The 18,000-nt window shown below is 33.4% G+C and overlaps 2 protein-coding genes and 2 pseudogenes across 4 annotated transcripts; 2 read left to right on the top strand and 2 right to left on the bottom strand.

Annotated features, from left to right (window-relative positions):
• Nucleotides 1-215: 215 nt before the first annotated feature.
• On the bottom strand, nucleotides 216-6,986 carry LOC121756816 (probable polyamine transporter At1g31830). Of its 2 annotated transcripts, none has more exons than XM_042152217.1 (2): nucleotides 6,792-6,986; nucleotides 216-2,070 (listed from the first exon to the last, which is right to left on the bottom strand). In XM_042152217.1, exons 1-2 carry the CDS (start codon nucleotides 6,918-6,920, stop codon nucleotides 619-621), a joined length of 1,581 nt encoding a protein of 526 aa, XP_042008151.1. In that variant the 5' UTR covers nucleotides 6,921-6,986; the 3' UTR covers nucleotides 216-618. The 2 variants fall into 2 exon arrangements, with proteins under 2 accessions (XP_042008151.1, XP_042008150.1); XM_042152216.1 differs by lacking the exon at nucleotides 6,792-6,986 and adding an exon at nucleotides 2,304-2,531.
• Nucleotides 3,297-3,392, top strand: LOC121759766 (annotated as a pseudogene).
• A 3,252-nt stretch (nucleotides 6,987-10,238) lies between the features above and the next one.
• On the top strand, nucleotides 10,239-12,552 carry LOC121758267 (acyl-CoA-binding protein). Of its 2 annotated transcripts, XR_006041395.1 has the most exons (5): nucleotides 10,239-10,332; nucleotides 10,890-11,007; nucleotides 11,152-11,214; nucleotides 11,301-11,415; nucleotides 11,610-12,552. XR_006041395.1 is itself a non-coding variant. In XM_042153675.1 (4 exons), the coding sequence occupies exons 1-4, from the start codon at nucleotides 10,321-10,323 to the stop codon at nucleotides 11,360-11,362; spliced, it is 255 nt and encodes an 84-aa protein (XP_042009609.1). In that variant the 5' UTR covers nucleotides 10,239-10,320; the 3' UTR covers nucleotides 11,363-11,547. The 2 variants fall into 2 exon arrangements, 1 of the variants encoding a protein (XP_042009609.1); XM_042153675.1 differs by lacking the exon at nucleotides 11,610-12,552 and having other exon boundaries at nucleotides 11,301-11,547.
• Nucleotides 12,553-14,154: 1,602 nt separating this feature from the next.
• LOC121757219 lies at nucleotides 14,155-17,374 on the bottom strand (annotated as a pseudogene).
• Nucleotides 17,375-18,000: the final 626 nt, after the last annotated feature.

The raw sequence follows: 18,000 nt of genomic DNA, 5'->3' as shown, positions 1-18,000 counted from the left end.
AATATTTGAAACTTAGTTATTGATAGTTTCATTTTTCCAAAAATAGGTGGTTTATTTGACAATTTGCGGTACTAAAAATGAGTATACGAATAAAAATGATTTTTGTTATTTTCAGCAAAAGTAAACGGTTATATTGCGCGTGCAACTATTTCTGAAATAAAGTTGAGCAAGCTATCACAATATATTTGTGAAGTGAAGGTGAATGAATATTGAAATGGAGAGAAGAGATGGGGCTGAAACTCATTCATACAACAATCCTTTACACACACAACAGTGAGATCTGCAGCTGTCTGCAACCATAGTTCGTCGTAACAAACATCATTCTCTTGGTGAATGGTGTAATTCACCAAGAATCCTAACAACCAAAGATTAGAACATATCCTTCCATCATTAATCCCACACCTTCCCCTTCTAAAGTTAAGGATCTGCACTAGAAAACCGACATAGCTACGCAAAGAAAGTCACCTTCTACGTCTCATCCAGATACCGTTGTATAGAGCTGAGTTGAGCTGAATGGGGCAGGAAGCAAACGGAGAAGAAGCTACAAAGGAAGACACAAGCTCTATTTACACCCCGGGCAACTCAAGTGGTCTATTGGATAAAAAGCCGGAATGAAGCTTATATCAAAGTCTCATCCTCGTGAGCTGCAGCGTGAATATCTGGAAGATCCGAACTTACAGAAAATCGAAGCCACCTCTTGTTTTCGCAGTGCTTCAAGCAAGGGTAAAGTGTAAGGCCGAGCATAATGGCTACGAGGCTAACAATCATCACTTTGAGGGAAGAGAGAGCCAAGACCACACAGATTAGCAAGGTTGGAGGAATGCACATCAGGATGGCCCCGGCAGTCCCACCTGGGATCTTGTAAGGACGAGGGGCATCCGGGGCTATAATCCTGAGACGCACGAACGCCACAAACTCCAGCAACATCCCAAAACAGTACAAGAAATTCTCAGCAGCTACTATCTCTTGGAAGCTCAACCACGAGAGTAGAAGCACCCCAGAAGCTGAGAACAGTATACCAACGAGTGGTGTTCCATGACGAGATCTCCTAGCAAAGAACTCCGGGAGCATCCCTCTTTCAGCCATGCCAAGAAGCTGAAAAGAGTCGCTGCTCATCTCAGTCACAAACATCCCCATATTCGACATGGCTGCTGCGCCTTGAATCCACACTGTCAACCACACTCCTCCTAGCGTCTTCGCTATCTCAGAGAAGTAACCATCGGCCCACACGTCGCGTTGCAGAGGGACAGCTCCAGTGCCAATCAACAGAGGGAAGAAATATCCAAGAACAACAAGGATTAAAGCATAAAACAGAGCTTTTGGCAGAGTTTTCTTCGGGTTATCTACTTCCCCGGCAAGAGTACTAATTGAGTCCCAATAATTCAAATTCCAAAAGAGGGTGTTGAGATACAAATTCCAGTTCACATTGTGAAGATCCACGACTAACCATCTCTCAGGCTTCAGCTCCGGGATTGAGATAAACCCCATCACCACGAACGGGAGAATGGAGAACACCCCGAGCACTACAGCAACCCAACCCACAATGGTTAAACCCCTATAGTTCATGTAAGTCAAGGCAATCGTCAATGCTAACACCGCTACAACCCTAGGCAGACCCCCGGCTAAAGCAGGGATCCCGGATTTCAGATAATCAAGAAACAGCACAGGATATAGGGCATTGTCGATCACCCCACTCAGCCATTTCATCCACCCTTGCTGAAACCCCCAAAACGGCCCCAGAGCAGACGACACCCAAACCACATATCCACCATTTTCAGGAAACATTGTGCCCATCTCAGCAGTTATCAGGGCTTCTGGAACACTCCAAATGAATGGGAATATCAAAAACCCCGCGAGAGCGATGAGCGGACCGGCTGCCCTCACACTATCCTCCACGCCAAACGGCCCGCCTGAGACCTCATAGAAAATGAGGAAAACAAGGGGCAACAATGAGACTTTCTTGCCGTGATGTGCTCTAGGAGAAGGAGCTTCATTGATGCCAATATAATCAGCACCATTGTATTCACCCATTTCAATCGAAGCTAGCCCACCTCCACCCCCCTTCAATTTCTGTATTCAATTTCCAAATATCAATCTTAATTGAATTTTACAAAACAAAATAAAAAAAAATTCAAAAGGTTTAGTAAAGGCAGTAAATGAACAAATTAAACTACGATCCATCATCAATTCCACTAAATCCGCAACAGAAAAATGAGAATTGAGCAGTATATGATAGTAGCAGCGAAGGAAATGAACATGCAGAGGTAGGTGGAAACGGAAAGTGTAGCAGACGATTGACTCACTCTAATGGAAACTGAACACCTCCTAAAATGTTGGAGATCTGTGATTGAATTTGTTGGTGACGAGCATTTTTGAAGTGGAGTGCGTGCGTGCGTGTGTGTGTGTTTTCGATCACTGATTTTCAATTTCATTTCTGTTATAACTGCCACGCACTTGTATTTCTGGCATGTGTAAAGCATTGCTTCATATTCATAATCATATATGTGGCCTCGGCCTCACCCTCACTTATAACTATAAGGACCCGTTTGGTTTGTTCCAAATCAATATTAATCAACATAAATCATCGGTCGAATTGAATTGGGGATATCATCACAAGTAGGCGACAAATTGAATTACTCCCAAAAAAATTCATAATTTAAATAAATAAATAAATAAATAAATAAATAAATAAATAAATAAATAAATAAATAAATAAATAAATAAATAAATAAATAAATAAATAAATAAATAAATAAATAAATAAATAAATAAATAAATAAAGATTGATATTAAGTAAGCATAATTAAAATAAATAAAAAAAGAGAAAGATTGATATTAAATAAGCACCTACCGAATGGAAATTTTGGTAGTGAACTTTTGATTTACTTATTCATGAAATTTGAAGGAAGAGTATGTAGTGGACGTCTAGAAGAGATTGACGCAAGGGAACGAAGGAAAATTCTTTTTCTTTTCTATGTAAATAAATTGAGGCAGATTTGTATGTGTGAGATACATATCGGTATGATTTTAGGAAAAATCAGCGGGCTCGGATGGGCCATAGAGAAAAAACACAGGCTCACATGTTAGGTTAACTCTGATACCAAACATTTAGAAATAGTCATATAAGTATGTATATCTAGGCATTACTAACTTATCACTATTTAATTTCATTATGTTGGTATGTTACATGTTATGTGATCATGTCACTTATTCCTACAAAATTAAATAATTTATCTTATTTATTAAGTAATATGGCAAATCCCTAATTGACTATCAAACGAGGCCTTAGTGGTTAAGTCTCTTCGAAAACATTCGATAAAATTAGAACGATACAAAGAAGATATGACCATGCGCAAGGATGATACACATAGATCGAGAAATAAGCTATTAATGGTTAATTACTACTTAATTACATTAAAAATTTTTGAACTACTCTCTCCGTCCCCAATAATTAGCACTAATTTTCTTTTTTTCATCCTTAATTAATTAATACTCTTATTTTTATTTTTGGTAACGGACCTTACATTCCAGTAACTCATTCACCTCATATTTTATTATAAAATTAATATATAAAAATATGATCCACATTTCACTAAGTTTATGTGTTGCTATTCTATTTGATTATATAAAAAATCCTACGATTATGTAACTTTAAAATGTTATTAGTATAATGTGTTGCTATTCTATTTGATTATAATAAAAAATCATACGAGTATGTAACTTTAAAATGTTATTAGTATATTGTCTTTTATCTATTTAAGCTCTTTTAAATCCAAATTACCGAAATTTCTTCCAGCTAAATAATGCAAATTAAGTCCAAAAAAGACTTAAATGTTAAAATCGCTCAAAGTATAAATGCAAGTAAAGTTGAAAATCTCCAACCATTCTACACTGTACACCATATTTTAAGTTTAAGGGCTATTTTATTGTGTATTACATAATAGGGATGTATTCATTTTCTTTTTTTATCTCTTTTTATTTGTTCTTTTTAATCTCAGCCCCACGATTTTGTTATCCGACGGTTAGATTGGTGCCACGTGTCTTTTAATAATGCAGATTTTCAGTTGAATAATGCACACCGACTAATAATGCATCATTATAGTGTAATAATGCAGATTTTCAATTGAATAATGCACATCGACTAATAATGCACCATTATAGTTTAATAATGCAGATCATCTGGACCGTTGATGAATGAGATCTAACAGCCCATATTAAAAAGAATAAAGGATCTAAGGGATGAATAGGAGAATAACGCTCCCCTTACATAGTATTATATATTATTTTAAGTTAAAATATTCCGAACGTGTTTCTTTTAGCCTAAGAAATGTGCAAAAAGTGTTAATGGAACTTTAAGATAATGATAAGCACTCACACGCCTCGTCTCATTGAACCCTTCCAATAGTAGTAATAATTAGCATAAGCGTGAGACAACATATAATTATTATTTTATATTCAATCCTTTAAAATCACTCGAGTGTCATTATTATATATGACTACATTTCATGCTATGTCCACGTGGTATTATATTATTATATTGAAACATATCCACATACTTTAAATACCCAAAAATGTTAAATTATCTCCTATAACTTTTAAACTGCACACTGCTTACTATAGTCATTTAAATTAGAAATTAGCTTTTTTTACATTTACCATAACGGAAATTCCCTAATAAATATACCATTTCTGTGTGAATTTCGTCAACAAGATTTAATAGAATCGATATGTTGTTAGAAGTGGAAGCATGCAAGTAGACATGCCCACGGTTCGTAAACTGGCAGTTCCGGTTCGGAACCGTCGGTTCCGATTTCGAGAAATGTGGAACCGGAACCGAACCGTGAGGCTATTTCACGGTTCCGGTTCCGAACCGTCGGTTTTCCGGCAGTTATTTTACGGTTTTTCACGGTTCCGAACCGCCGGTTTCCAGCGGTTTTCGCAGTTCCGGGTAGATTTTACGGTTTTCCGACGGTTTTTCACGGTTCCGGTTTGGAACCGTCCAGAACCGGCGGTTCCGGCACGGTTTCGATTCATAAAATTTGGAACCGGAACCGGCCCGCGGTTCTAAATATGGCGGTTCCGGTTCAAGAAAAAAGTCACGGTTTCGGTTTGGAACCGGAACCGGCGATTACGGTTACGCGGTTAACTGCCGGAACCGAAAACCTTAGGCATCTCTACATGCAAGTATTGACCTAGTGGTGAAATGGTACTGCTATAACCAATGATCTCATCATGATGCGAAAGTACTATGTTCGGTATGTATCTGTGTATTTGGTATTTATATTTACTTCAATTTTAGTGTAAAAGATAGAATATCTTGTTAAATTTTGTGTTCACTAAAATATTCTTAACAATATGTATACCTAAATTGAGAGTGAAAAAGATGGAGACCAGCTTAGTAATTTAAAGTGAAGTATAACTTACAAAGTTGTTAGTGTAACTCACTAAAATAAAGTTAATTTTCTAGGCTGAAACATAACTTAAAAACAGACTTTCTCAAACAATAAAATACACGGATCATTGACTAGACTAATATGCATTATCCAACGCATCTTAGCTTACTGTAGTATAGCTACCAAACATCTTATATATTTTTCACTTTTAGCAAGTTAGGCAACTGATAAACAGTCCTAAAATATATATGTATCTTTGACATAACTAATAACACTCCAACCCTTTTATGAAAAATAAAATAAATTTTAAAATAGAAGTAAGAATGACCCTCCTTCTTAAATGACTATACATATGTTGGGGAAATAATTGTGGACTTGTAAAATTAAAAAGTGATGACCAACTCCCACAACTTGCAAAAGTGAAAGCTTCTAATAATAATTAAGGTTGAAATTATCGTACTCAATATTTAAATATAATATACTTAAGCTATACAAGGCATCCCAATCCCATCCTTTGTTTCGTGTTGGGATTATGGGAGGCATATAAGGCACATAACCTATGATAATTTCAACTAATCTAGAAACACAACATTAATTGTGTCAAAAGTGTGCAATTTAATTACTAGTTGGGACCCCTCGAATTAGTGAAACATCCGACTTTTTAGATCTTCTATAATCCTATAATCCCATGCTTTGTTATGACGAATTCGATATAAATATTAGTAATATTGTTTTACATATTTATATGGCTAATGTAGTAATTGGTTTAACTAAGAACATTTAGCAAATAATTTCTTTTTCAATTTTTAGATAGTGGATATCTATTATATATGCATATTCTTACTAGAAAGAAAAAAAATCAATTTATTCTGATAACGTATAATGAGTGTTATACAATATTAATGATAACATATAACCTTGTGTGCGTGTTCTAAAAATAGTATAATACTTGTAATTTGTTTTGGATAATTTGATGCTATACACTCCACATATATTTGCTCGATTAAATTGATACAACAACACGTGAAATTAATAGTCGAACTTGTTATTATGCAAGTGTATTTTACAAGATTGTGAAGAAAAACATGTCCACCATCTTCGAATCCGCGAAATAAATAACGAACTACCCATATAATAATAAAATTATATGCATGCATATATAGTACTGAATTTTCTATTAGATTTCAATCTAAAAATTTGTTCTATTTTTCTCAATGTCAGTAGTAGATTTTTTAAACGGATTTAATGTAGTAACACAGAACTAACGCTTGCAAAAAAAACACAAAAAAGAAAGAAAATACATGAGGTATAGACGTATAGTAGTACTATATTTGAACTACATATATGTAACATGACATGTATATATGCATGGACTTAAATATGTCAAAAATTAATTACCTCGGCCACCAGAATCTGTGAGGTTTTAGTTTGAGCAACTGTTGCATCGCCAGTTGATTTTCGGGCCTCTGTTTCGTGGCCCGAACCTGAACCCGAACTGCAGTTTTTTTGTTCTCCACTTTGTGCCATTGGGTTGGTCAGGAAAAAACCAAACCTTGGTTAGTGAAGAAAGGAGATAGTGAGAGAGAGAAGTGGTATAAGAATATGTTGAAGATATATCATGCAGAGCAGAGGTAAATATATATACAAAATGCCCATAATATTTTTACGTTTTCTCATTTTTGTATATAGTCAAAGAAATGCAGTATCTTGCTATGGGGAGAGTGGACAGACATTGGAAGTAAAGAAGATATGATTGTCATGATTGTTGTGAATGAGAGGCTTAATTCTTTCTATTTTTTAATACTGTATTAATTAACATGCACGGCATCTCCTGCTTAGTGCCTCAATTTTATTTAGTTTACATGTCAAGTTATAATCAGAGGCGTTTTTTTCACATAAGATTTAAGATAATTTTAGAGAGTAAATTGGAGAGAATAACGTAAGAGTGAAAGAACCCGTTAGAGAAGTGAACTAGTAAAAAATAAAGTAAAAAAAAGAATAAAATATAAAAAAATAAATTATCATATATATTTTACTAAAAAAGAAAATGACTCGACGTAAAAAAAAGGTCAAGTTAGTTATAGTTGAACAATGAGAGTGTATTTCTTTTTCAGGGAAACAAACTTAGAAAATTAATCATATCGTGAAACTAAGCTCCTCAACCAATGTGGAAAATCTAACAGCTAATAGGACACTAAGTTTCTTTTTCCTTTTTCATGAAAAAGGCAACATAATTTGAAGAATAGTAGTATTATTTTAATCTAATAAGGTTAATTATGCCTTCATAATCACATAAGTTCGTCCACCAAAATCCAACATTAACCAAAAATATCACAATCACTTTTTATAAAATAAATTCTAGTCATACATAACTAATAGGGATAATATAAAATCTTATCTCACATTGATTTAGTAATTATCATGTTTCATCTATGTAAGAGCAGCCCACATTTATTATCTTTCGATGTTATAGTTTAATTGTGGTGGACGATTTTTGAAGGTGCGTCGTATTTTGTATCCCCAATTTCAGCATTTCTTAATTCGAAAGGAAAAGCATAAAACAAACATAATTCTTAATAAAAAATAATGCACTTCAATTAAACTATAATTCATCTAAGGATTTAATGGGTTGACCTAACATTTCTTTTACAAGTTATGTCAAACAAGACATAAATCAAAATTGATTTTTGGTTATAAGTAAAACGTAAATTAATGTTTTTATTTTCTACAAACCCTTTGAAGCAAAATGGACAATTGTATTTATAAAGAAGTAGTACAGGGCCCATAACACCCTTGTATTTTGTAACCGAAAGTAGAAAGAAATGATATGAACATTGGTGCTTGAATATACAAAAGAGAATAAAAAAAAAGTAGGTGGAATTGTTGATTAAAAGTATGCTTGTAATGAATCCAATTGTTCCTTTAAAGAAGATAAATATTCAGGAAAGAGAGAAAAATGCTACAAAGTGAGCACGCGTGTGTTGAAATTTAATTATAGTGATGAGCCAAAAAAAAGGGAAATGAAAAATATATGACACCATAATTACTATTAGCTCCACAATTTCAAAAAATGAATTTGACAATTGAGATAAGTAACTGGCGCACTAGCCCATGTCGCTTTTTTTTAACATAAACACAATAATATGTCTACTTTAGAAATTATAAAACAAAAATAACTCCATATCTTAATAACAATGTTATTCCACACACTGCATTCTCCCTTACGTACCAAAAAATTAATGTGTACCACAAAATTGATGCACTTTTTTTATTTTTAAAAATATTTTTCTCACATATTATACTCTATACTCTAATAAGGTGGGATCCAGTGTTGATTAATAATACTTCATTTATTTAATTTTGTATTCAATTTCATAATATAATTCTTGTCAATCTCAAAATCCCTATTTTTAGAAGATGGAGAAAATTATATCTATATTTATAACACGATTATATTATGAAGTGCAGGTCAATTCCTTATAACTTATAAGGTGTAGTAAAAGTTAGTCGTAGATGTTTAGATGATATGGTAGGGTAGTGATAAAATGCAAACTCATATATTGTACAAACTCTAAACTATGATCTGAACCGTTAAAAAATATGAATAAATGGCAAAATAGTAGCAACAGAAAATGTCAACACAACATCAACTGTTGACACTGTGTTGACATTTTCTATTGCTACTATTTTATCATCTGTTCAAATTTTTTAACAGTTCAAATTATAGTTTGGAGTTTGTATAAATTTAGAATTTGAATTTGATTAACATGTATACTGAAAAACTCTTGTGTTCACGTCTCGTGTTCCAACCGGTTTGTATCCATGTTACCAAGTATAATAATAACATATTGCATTTAAGTTTCTTACATTAAGCCATCCAGGATCATCATATTATTAAAATCATTCATTCACTACACTATTTTTATGTGTTTCATTTCTATTTTAAGAAACAAACCCATAACCCGCAATTCATTCTCTTAATTATTCATACGTCCTATTTTTTATTTTATTCATTTCTTATTATTTATAATATTATGTAATTAAATCATTTTAAAAATTTAATTAAAATAAAAAATACATTAAAAATAAAATATTCACATACGAATTAAATTTAATTATAATTTTAAATTAACATTCAAATTAAATTCATACATTAAATTTTTATACCGATGAAATTCATTTGACAACAAAAGCATAAAAGCCAAGTATTAGAAAATGAAAATCATTAAAGATTTAATTAAAGAGAGAACTGATTTTTGGTCACTTGACATTGCATTAATAATATCCACGATCCTTATTCTTTAGAAATATCAGCAAATATTTCTGGACATTGATATAATATCGCTAGAAGGACTTTTTCTCTTTTTAAGACTTTTTTTAGATCGAAACGAGCAACTTGGGCTCGGTTCGGCTCAGCCTAGGCCCATGGCTAAAGCGGGCTAGGGCTAGGGCTAGGCCTAGCTATTTTTTAAATCTAGGCTCATGCTCACTCACTTAGTGCGTTAAGTTACACATAAAATAATTTTGTATAATGATCTCATAAATTTAAAAAAAATTTTATTAAATATGGAGTATAAATAAAAATAGTTTTATGTAAATTTATTAGATGAGTTTCGAATTATATTAAATATTGTACTTATTATATAAATATGTATTTTTAAATTTATCTTATTTCAAGTAATACTTTTAAAAAAATTAATTATAAAGAGAGATTTTATAAATTAATACAGTATAAAAATTTATGATAAACATATTTAAATTATATTATAATTTCAGTAAAATTAATTACTTCATAAAATAAGAAAGTAATGGGGAGAACTTGTGATCCTTCTTTAAGTTAGTTATATAAACTCTTCCTTCTACGCACTTCTCGGCATCAAAATTCAGATTGTAACTCAGCTCGATCTCGATTATCTTTATCGAAAACATGGGTTTGAAGGTACTCTTCGCTCACAAACCACTCCACTATATCATCATTTTTATTTCATTTTGAACAATTTGTTGTTTTTCATTTCCCGCCCATTCGTGTTTATTGTTTTTCCAGTTGATTTGTTATCCTTTTGTTGATCTGGATTATATCGGTTAATGAGTTTGAAATCTGTTTTTGGATTAGAATTAGATCTGGATGGATTGCTAATTTGCTATTTGATCGTTTAAATTAGGTTTATTCGATGGATTTATTCGTTCGCTTGGGATTTGGGATTCAAAATTAGCCATGCTTGATTTGTTTATCATTTTCAATATAATTATCTTACTGCATAAGAAATTGAGTTTAGTTAAAAAGGATATGTGAAATATGCTTGAATGGACATTGTTATAGTAATCACTTTGGTTAGTGCTGAGTTCAATTTGCTTAGGATTTCAATTCATTGCTTCGTTTAGTTCTTACCACAAGGTTCAATTTTCTTAGGATTTTAATTCATTGCTTCGGTATGTTCGGATTTCATTAGGCCAAACATCAGGTTGCTTACATTTAAAAGGAAAATATCGTTGTAGGAAGAATTTGAGGAGTATGCTGAGAAAGCTAAGACCTTGCCTGAGAGCACTTCAAATGAAAACAGGCTCATTCTATATGGACTCTACAAGCAAGCTACAGTTGGAAATGTCAACACGAGTTAGTTTTCAGTTTTCACATCACACTTCTTTCTAATTGTATCATGTTGAGTTCACCTTGTGTGAATTTGTATAAAAATAGTCAGTGCAGATTTTGTTGGTTACTTGATTGATAGTATTAGATTAACTTTGTAGCTCAATGCAGGTCGTCCCGGTATGTTTAACATGAGGGACAGGGCGAAGTGGGATGCATGGAAGGCCGTTGAAGGTACATTCAATTGGCACTCACAACGTAGAATCTGTTTTTGATCGATCAAATTAAAATTAACACAATTGATGGCATCTTGTTGGCAGGAAAAACTAAGGAGCAAGCAATGAGTGATTACATCACCAAGGTGAAGCAGTTACTGGAATAAGCTGCAGCTTCGTGCTGATTACAAGCTTTCATCGTCTATGAGTTGCTCGTATTGTAAGTTATGAGGTTATGATCTAATATATGCTTGAATATAATGGAGTTCTGTTATTCAGACTGTGTTGTATGATTGCTGAAAGTCCTATGATCATATTTATTCAGATTGTGCTGTGATTGGGATGTTGCTTATTCTTGATATTAGATTGTAATGACACTCTGATACACATCACATTTTGTGGCTTTGATTATAGAGACTACCCATGATCTATCACAATAAAAGAGTAGTAAAGGTGGGGATGGGAAAGAACATGTGAGAATAAATGAAGATGGAAGAAGGAAGGCTGAACAACTAACAGGTTTTGCAGTTACTAATTTTATTGCTTTTAATTAGTGGTAGTAGTTAATCAATAAATGATGTTAGGCCCCATATAAACCCTTGAGGTTTGGAGGGGACTAACAATCGCCTTTTCATCTCTAACACACTTTCTACCATTCTTATATTCTTAGGCTTTAATATGATTGCATTTGAGAAAGGATTGAATGAGAAGGCTTTGCCTCTCAATTGAAAAGGTTAAAAATTCATTTAGAGTTGATAACGATAAATTCTAGTAAAATATTAATGATTGAAGTCAATATTGACTATTATTCAAGTGAAATTCATGAATAAACTAATCCTTAATATAAATGGATTTAATTTTTAGATTGGTTTCCACTTTTCATAGTTGCTTATTCTTTCTTATGTAGAAATTTTTTTATTACGTATAGGATATTCAATTCGATCCATTGTCCTATAAATAAGAGAGTGGGGATCGAATTCTAGAGCAGTTCCTCAGCTCTTTGAAATTCTACAAGCTATGATACGTTCTCTCAGTTCCATTTCATGTGAGACATTTCTTTTAGACAGAGATTTTTAAGAGAAAGAAAAAGTAAGAGAGAGGATAAAGTAAGAGAGATACATAGTTATTTTTTTTAATAAAAAGGAGAAATGTAATGGGACGGAGGAGCTGAGCCGATTCTTAATTTATTTATTTATATATTATTTTTTAATTAAATATTAATATTAGAATTAGTTATGCTCTGTTATGTTATTTTTTAATTTAATGGAGTACCACTTTATTTGTCCACAAAATTAGTTTTAATTTTATTTCAGTTTGTTTACCAAAATTAATTACATTTAAGATAACTTTGTGATTGTTTTTTTTTTCTATCTACTATCTCCGTCTTTTAAAAATAAAAACTATTTCTATTCTAATTGTCTCTTAACAAGAGAAACTTTTAAAATTTTCTATTTTAGGAAGGGGATCCCACAATTTACTAACACTACTTCCACTATTTTTTCTCTTCATCTCTCCTACTTTATTCAATTTTCTCTTTCTCTCTTGTGCATTAAAATCTGTATTGTTTCAAAAGTTTCAATTTTTAAGGGAAGAATGTAGTATTACTTTATTCATACTTGTTTTTCTCTCATCTATTTAAGACTTGTGCTTTAAAATTCATGTTATTTATAAACAAGACTATTTTTATAGGGATGATGTAGCATTAGGTCATCGATAATAATGTTTCTTAACCATCTCATCTCTTAACTATTCATTGGCTTCATACTACTATTTTTTATATTATCTCTTATTCGAGAAACAATACATGTATTTATCTTTTAATCATCTTTTCTTTTAATTATTTCTATCCATTTTCTGTTTTAATTTATTTATTGTGAAATTTAATAAAATTATTTTTTATTTAATTAAAATTCAAGATTTATTAAAAATAAAATATTCACACTTAAGCGCATCCGCAACAATATTCGCCACCGTCTCGACAAGACAGAGTCGGCGGCAAAACACTGTTATGGATGGTCTTAGTTGATCTTCCGCTCTACTCCCACTGTTCCACAATAAGAGTCATATTTTGTTATTTTTATATGTCCCACAATAAGAATCCTATTTCACTTTTATCATAAATGGTAAGTAGATCTCACATTCCACCAACATATTTCACTCATATTTTATTATTAAACCAATATACTCTCTTCGTCCCAATAAAAATGAACCATTTGATTTTCAAAACGGAATTTATGTAGTGTTGTTTTGTGAGTTAATGAAAAGAGAGTAAAGTAAGAGAGATAAAAAAGTAAAAAAGGTAATTTTCATTTTTAATAAGACAACCTAAAAAAATGTTTAATTACTAATAAGACAGAAAAATATATAAATGAAATTCACACTTAAACTATTTTTTTATATTTTTAAAAATCCATGCTCATGCTCATGGTCAAGGTCAAACTCAAACTAAATAGAAGTCAGTAGAACGTGGGAGTATTATTAATCCCTTCACGAATCACATTTATCTATACAAAAGAAAACCTTCTAGAGCACATCTGGAAACCATAACTATGAGTCTAGACAGATGATAAAGATCTGCCCACATCCCCAAATCTCGATATTTGCAAATCTGCTCAAAATTAAAAGTTTATTTCTGTCCTATCCACAAAATTTTAATCTTTTTGGGGAACAGAGAATCAAGAAAGGGGTGAAAGAAATTAAGAAAGATTTGCAAAGTGTTTCTTTTTTAATAAACGTGCGGACTCTCGACCCGTCCATTTGCAAAGTTTTTTTTATTGCCCAAAACTAACAAATAAATATCGACCAATTTATTGCAAAATTTTACTATGTGATTTTCCTAGATTATCCAATAAAGCTAGGACCACTTACTTTTATTTCACCATCACAACATGGGCAAAAGGACCACAAAACCTAACTTCACTTTCGCATGGAAAAAAACAGTGAAAAGATTCCAAAGCAATTAAAAACACACACAACATGATGCCTAAATTTTGTCATTTGATCCTCTTTTATATATCCTGACAGGATTCCTGTTTGCCTTTTATAAAAGAGAATTCCCATTTTTGTAAAATTACAATCTTAATTTCCAAAAGCCTATTATCATCTGAGCTCCTGAAATTGAATCAATTTACAGTTCAACACTACAAGAAACCAGTAAACACAGGGAAAGGGAAACTGTACATTTTCTTGATCACCAAATGCTGCTACAAACTCAAATCAAATTAGATTACTGGCATTGTTTATTTACTACTCTTACTGGTGAGCAAAAGGGTACCTGGAGACGTAGTATTCTCTTGCACGAGAGGCTCCGTCTCTAGACAGCAGCCCTTCGAGGTCTCCTATGATTCTTGCCAGCCATATCTCAAGATTCCTTTGTATCTCTTTGAAGTTGTTTCTAATGGAGTCAAGTGATCGCCTCGTGGATAGGTTAGCCGCCCCATCAACCTCCTCTCTGTAGCTCTTTCCTCTCTCGTTTTGCAGTGCTGTGAGTTTCTGGCTGGTCTCAGAGGCTCGTTGCTACAGACGAAATGCTTCTAGCAAGAACTCCGTTTGCCTTTGTATACGAAACTCTGAGCTCAGAGTGGATTCGCATGGATCACTAGCTTGCTTTTAGATAAAAGGGGTCTCATATCAGAAACTATGTAGTATATTAAAAAAACTCAATCAAATTCGATAAAGTTTGTAGAAAAGTCGAATGATTACCATTCTCCTGCAGAGATCATCGATCTTTCCTGCTAATGCTTGGTACCTCTTGGCTTGCTTCCGCATCTGTGAAGGCACCTTCGACAGATCTGACCTACAAACTCTTTCCAAATTCAGGAGTTCTTGCTCGAGCAGCTTTAATTTCGATGAGACTCCACTAGAATCACCATCTACCTTCCAAGGGGACTCCCTTCTGCACAAGAAATAGTTTTCCAGTGGCATTAGACACACCATTTGTTGGTTTTAGAATCTTTGTAAAGTAGTATCAAATAGATGGTGTCGATTTTTACCTAGACACGAAATGCTTCACGTGGTAAACTGACTCGACTGGCTCATACTGCTGCATATCCTGCACAGTCAACATCAAGAATCAGCATCGGTAAGAAGCAAGTAAAATAAACACAGGGTTTCTTAGCTCATTTCATCAGCAAATATTCGGAGTGTATGCATGAAATAACACACGATGATGAAATTGTTCATCCACGAAGAATTCAGCATGATGTTCCAAACTGTTCTTGTAAAGAGCCAAAACATAAACTGTTTAGAGACAGACAACTTACTTTTTTCTCATCACAGACAAAGGCAGACTAAAAATGTTTAGATTGAATAACGAAAACGAGCAAACAAGGCTGTGAACATGAATGTGATGTGAAGAAACAGGGTAAATAAGATCGTCCATCAGCAGAAACTGACAACTCTTCTTGAGAGGTAAGAAAACATGGTCCATCAACAAAAACCATCATGACAAGCAACCATCAAACTTGTTGTCATACTTTTTTCACAAGAACTCTGAAGATAAACAAAAAGGGCTCCACAAACTGGAAATAGTTGGCCAAAACATGCAAAATATCGGTTACAGTCAGCGTCTCGACCTAAATAATGTGGTCCAGACTTTTTCACAAGGTCAGATATGGAAGCTTGAAGTTCAGCATCCAAAGCAGAAACATACTCATTAATGAACTAAATTTCCCTAAACTGAAGAAGTTATCAAGGAAAAGAGTTATGGTGAGGATAGAGACACAAGACAAACAAGACAGAACTGAACAAAATATAATTATAAAACCGTTCTACGATAATAACACAAAAATTTTTGAATTCGAATTCAACCCCTAACAATGGTGTGACACTTGAAATATAAGCCTTGCGGTGTCCAAGATTCTACCTTTATCTCGAAATTCATGGACTAAGGAAATATACAAATGTAAATGTACAGGTGCATGAGTTAGAATTCCAAAATCTGGGATAAAATACGAAAACATCATTATCAAACAAATTGGTTCAGTATAGATAAAACAAAATTAGCATGTGTTGGTAAATCTTGATTTGAATAATGAAGCTCAACTTGAATAAACCTCAATCTTTTGCAGACTTCAAATAATTATGACTAACTAAAATCATCAAACTTCACATCCTAAATTGGTAGTTTCTGAACAGAAATCTTGCAGCCCTTTTCCATCAAAGACACAAAACATTCTTCAAAAAAACACTCTCACATTAGAAATTAAAATTCAAAGATTTTGAAGGCAAATAAACCATCTAATCTTCCACTTATAAAATCTTGGTTTCTTAACTGAAATCTTGCTGCCCTTTTCCATGAAAAAAACATAAAAACTTCCCTCAAAGTCAAAACACATACATTTACATAAGAAATACAAAATTAAAAGAAAAAGGCAACAAATTCAAAACTCAGACCTGCCATAAGCTAGCTTTATCAGGACAAAATTTGGAAGCAGCAGGATTCAAGAAATCAGAGGTAAAGGCAGTATGAGTGTGGCTATTAAAGCAGTCATCAACCCCCTCCGAAACCCCAGCTTTGGCAGCACCACAGCTCAAGCCCAAATCACCATAGCACTCCCCACCGCTCATGAAGCTCAGCATCTCCTCTCTCTCACTAACCTCTCTCTTCAAATCCTCAATGCTGGCCTTGAAATCGGCCTCCACTCCTTCAAAGTCCTCGACTTTACTCTTCAAGAAGGCGATCTCCTCGCTGCAATCGTCGATCTGCTGTAGCAGCCGCTTCTCCTCCTGCTGCCAAGCGTGCCTGTGGCTGGCGAATATCTCGACAACTCTGGCGTTTGCCTTGGAATCCTCTTTCCTCCTTGAATGAAGCTGCTTCAGCTGCTCCTCCGCTTGCTTTAGCCTAAAGGTGAGAACTTTGTTCTGGGTTTGGTATGTGGAGAGTAATTGAATTGAGTTCTTGGGCAAGAACCCCAGAAAGATTGTGAAGCTCAGGCCCAGATAGGTGGAGAGGAGATGGAGGTTTTCTTGGTGTTGGGTTTCTTGGATTTGTTCTTCTTCTTGGGTAGCCATTGCTCCAAATTTGTTGTTTTTCTTTGGAAACAATTTTTTTCTCCAAATTTTGTTTCTTCCTTTGTCTTGGTTGGGATGATGGGTGTGTGGATTTATGGTGTTTATGGGTAGTTGGGTTTTTACACTGGAGTGGCTTGGTTGGAGTGTGTGTACTGTGTATGTTTCGATGTGTACTTTTTGGCCTTTTCTTGAGTTTATATACAGTTTTTTAATTTCATTTTTCTCTTATTCGAGTTCCAATGAATGGTTGTACTAATTTCCTATTCTAGTGTAACTCAGCTTTTTTGTCTCTTTATTTCAAGGAATCCTTAGTTGACAATTGGAATAATTATTGGATATAAATACAATGATTTAATTTTTTGTTTTGCAAATTCACGAAAATGAAAATTTAGAAGTGAGAAAAATATTAATATATTTCCTCAGTCCCATTCAAGATGACCACATTCTTGAGTGACACGAGATTTTAAAAAGTGTTGTTAGGTGGAATAAAATAGAGAGAAAAAAGGTACTTGAATATTTTAATGAGGAGATAGGAGAGAGAAGGTTATTTATAAAATTGGAAAGTGGTCATCTTGATTGGGACAAATAAAAAGGAAAGGTGATCATCTTGAATGGGACATGGGAGCATAAAAGGAAGAGTGAATTACCTGATCTTTCATTTTCGCACATAAATAGTACCTGATATTTATTTTATATCGTTTTTGGTACTTATAAATCACATTATTGGTACCTGATGTGATTTTCACCCAAAAATGCTCTCTAAACAAATACATTTTCTTATTTGTGTCATAGA

The sequence above is a fragment of the Salvia splendens genome, chromosome 12, assembly GCF_004379255.2.
Source record: "Salvia splendens isolate huo1 chromosome 12, SspV2, whole genome shotgun sequence".
In the NCBI taxonomy this organism is placed as follows: domain Eukaryota; kingdom Viridiplantae; phylum Streptophyta; class Magnoliopsida; order Lamiales; family Lamiaceae; genus Salvia; species Salvia splendens.
This window is presented reverse-complemented; position numbering and strand designations above follow the sequence as displayed.